Source organism: Camellia sinensis, chromosome 14 (genome assembly GCF_055761805.1).
Source record: "Camellia sinensis isolate YWXY chromosome 14, ASM5576180v1, whole genome shotgun sequence".
Taxonomy (NCBI): domain Eukaryota; kingdom Viridiplantae; phylum Streptophyta; class Magnoliopsida; order Ericales; family Theaceae; genus Camellia; species Camellia sinensis.
This window is the reverse complement of record NC_138974.1, coordinates 55417555-55420929: the sequence shown is the minus strand read 5'-3', so window position 1 is coordinate 55420929 and position 3375 is coordinate 55417555. Positions and strand designations below refer to the sequence as shown.

The 3375-nt window shown below is 35.5% G+C and overlaps 1 protein-coding gene across 1 annotated transcript; it reads left to right on the top strand.

Moving 5' to 3' along the window:
* Positions 1–346: 346 nt before the first annotated feature.
* Positions 347–2707, top strand: LOC145807565 (bifunctional bis(5'-adenosyl)-triphosphatase/adenylylsulfatase FHIT-like). The gene is made up of 3 exons (XM_082906007.1): positions 347–1371; positions 2178–2276; positions 2389–2707. The coding sequence occupies exons 1-3, from the start codon at positions 1294–1296 to the stop codon at positions 2503–2505; spliced, it is 294 nt and encodes a 97-aa protein (XP_082762133.1). The 5' UTR covers positions 347–1293; the 3' UTR covers positions 2506–2707.
* Positions 2708–3375: the final 668 nt, after the last annotated feature.

The following is a 3375-nucleotide window of genomic DNA, read 5'->3' as shown; positions in this document are numbered from 1 at the left end:
TATGTAATTTTCCAACCTACTTTTTGCCACTTCCCAAATGAGCAAAAAACGCAACTTTGCGTTTTGCTCAGCCACAAAACGTGGCGTTTTGCTCTAATCCCAAAAGAGCCCTTAGACTTGATATTTCAAAGAATTTAGAGCTTTTAGAGCTTCTTTATGGATTGTGTGATGCAATCAAACCCTAAGTGCGATGCCTAAGGAGTTCTAGGGGTGATTCCTAAACTTATCTTTTTCTTCTCCTTCTTTTTCTTTTATTTTCTGCACGTTAAACAGCCTAAACACTGTTTACGGGTACTTACACTGCCCCAAAACAGCTCTTACAGTGCTGTCCTTCATCAATTTGTACTTTTTCATTAACTCGTTTTTGGGTTTTGTCATTCTAGGTGTGGGTACCATGTGTTTATCTTAATTGTCTTTTCACCTTCGGTGGTACATCATTGATGTTGTCTCTTCATTTTTTCCTACTCATTTGACACAACATTTTCATGTTAAACTATTAACTTCTTTGATTTTGATTAATTTCTCTATCCTTTTGCAGGTCATATCCTTTTTTAGCCTCATTATGGTCAGATATTGTGGTTGAAGTGATGTGTTGGGGTCTTTTTAGATCTCTATGTGCATGTATCTCTAACAAAATGAGACGGAAAAAAGGTGTTTCTAACAAAGTCAAATACCATAGTTTTGTTCCTCAATCCTTTTCCACCTTTAACTTGATTTTTCAATTTGTTCTTGAGGCTGATTTTCAATTTGGCCGTCCTAAGTTTTTAAGCTCGTCAGTGGTGAAGTGGATTCCAACATTGTATGCATGTGTGCACACGTAAATGTACTCACAGGCTATATCTGATGCATATTTAGCATGTAATTTTTTTGACTTAAAGTCGAAGTTCCTTTGATGTAGTGTTCTAGCAATGCCTTCAAACTGGAGTATATATACATACATGCATGCCTTTGATTCTCTCTATGCAGGAGTTAGTGTATTTTCTGTCTAAAGGAGATGATCAAAATACTTTGGACTACTATGGGAACTTAACTGTGGGCATATGCATTAGCATTTAGCACTATATATTATTTTTTCTGGCTCAAATAGAGTTGTTTGTGCACCTTATCTGATATTCAGCTTGAGCTAATGTTGGGTAGTTTCATTAGATGCCACATTATAGCTTAAACCAGTCATGAATATTGTGAACCCGGAGTTGTCAGTTGGTTAACTTGACAATATATATACACGTGCTCGTCTGCCCAAGGTGTGAGGTAAAACGCTTTGTTGATCTCACTGCTGAGGAGACTATTGATATGTGGCTTACAGTGCAGAAGGTTGGTAGTCGGCTCGAGAACTACCACAAAGCATCTTCGCTAACATTAACTATCCCAGTAAGATGACTGCAATTTAATATTTCCTAAATATTTAGTTAAGACTTTCTTTTTTCTTCTTTTATTTCTTCTTAATGAATTTATTGCATATATGGTTTTCACTAGTTAATAATGCATCATTCAGAATAAATTGCACATACTGATGCTCAACCTAGATTTTGGAAACTACTAACCAAGCATTTTGTTACCTTTCTTAACCCCTGCATAACAAAATTTCTCTTCCAAGGCCACTTCTCTCCCCTTTGATTGAAAGGACTTAATATTTTCGTCACTTTTGTTAAATGGGGAGCTATCATGATATCTGTCATTTTGAAAATCATAGTAAATATATTGGTATGGAACCTTAATCCCCAGCATCTACCGGGAAGAAATTGAACTTTAATTTATTTAATATGGTAGATTGCATCGATACATTAGGCATCTGATTTACTTGTCCAAGATCGCACATCTTATTTTAGAAGACCAACCAATTTGGGGATGTTCTCTTCATAAGAAAGGACAAAGCAAGGGACTAGATCAATGTCACATGGACCACAACGCAAGCTCATTTATTGCATTATACAACTGGTAGTTATAGGTTTTACTTCCGTTGTCGTTTACCCAAAGTTGAGAATTAATGCAAAGGGTGAAGAAGGAAAAAAAAAAGAAATATTCTGACACTTAAAAAAGTGTAGAAACAGATGATTTTATGAATTGATCCACTGCATTTTATGTGTCAGTTATTATAATAGCTGCTGTTCATCCATCGATAGTGTATGAATTATGTCATCTAGATGTTAACTATTTGATTTTTGTTGGCACCTTAGGATGCTCCCCAGGCAGGACAGACTGTCCCCCATGTTCATATCCATATCCTTCCAAGAAAAAGTGGTGACTTTGAGAAAAGTGATGATATTTATGATGCTGTAAGACCAAATATTTCCTTCAATTCTTCTTATGTTGGATTATTTAGATTGTTTCCTTGAGCTGGAGAGATCTTAGAATTGACTCATCGTCTGGTTGTCATTCATTGTGTAGATTGATGAGAAAGAGAAGGAACTAAAGCAGAAACTCGACTTGGACAAGGAAAGAAAGGACAGAACCCTTGAGGAGATGGCTGAAGAAGCAGATGAATACAGAAGGCTACTAAGATGATCTCTCCATGTTGTTTCCTACATGTTTGGATGATTGTATTGACCTACTAAGATGCAGTTTATGCATTACCAGTATATGGCTTACTTCATTCATTATTATGAAATGAAGACGACATTTTTTTTTGGTTTGGAACCAGTTCTGTTTTTTTTAATGTAAGATTTTTTTGGTTGAATGAAGTAACGAGGGTAGGTAATTGAATAGAGATGACATTTTCTTTCAGCTTTTGCTTTGTGTTTTGCCAATTTTTGTACACCTTGTTGCCAATCTTCAGTGGCCTTGATTTTCCCAAAGCCATGCTGATTTAGCACAAGACGGGTCCTTTGAACTAGCAGTGAATGTTAAAATGAAATTTTTAGTAATGTTGGATCCACAGGAGCTTTATGTTCTTGAAACTTATTTCTCACAGTAAAGAAATCCATAGTTGTTAAATGATTCTTTCCTTCTGATCTAGCAATCAAATGTATCTAACATAAAGCTCGAATGATGCTGCAGCACCGTTTGACCAAGTATGGGGAGGATCGTTTTATTCGAAGTATTTAATTTCCATTACAGGGATTTAACCTTTCTTTGTATGGGGATGTAGTACCTAAACCACAAAGAAAATAACACCAGCAAATTTGAAGCTTTGAAAATGTGGCACAATGATGGTCTCTCTCTTGAGAAAATTGTTGCTAGTGTTAGTTAATGATTACTTGCACCTTATCTGCTTAATATTAATGCTTATTTGTTATTTGTTTAATCCTTTTTTTTTTTTCCCCTCTTTAATGTTTTGTAGAATTTCCCTCGTAGATCAGTGCGAGTAAAAGAAGAAACTATTCTCAGATATATCATTGATTCTGCCAAAGAGGGATGTGTAATTGATTGGTTCTG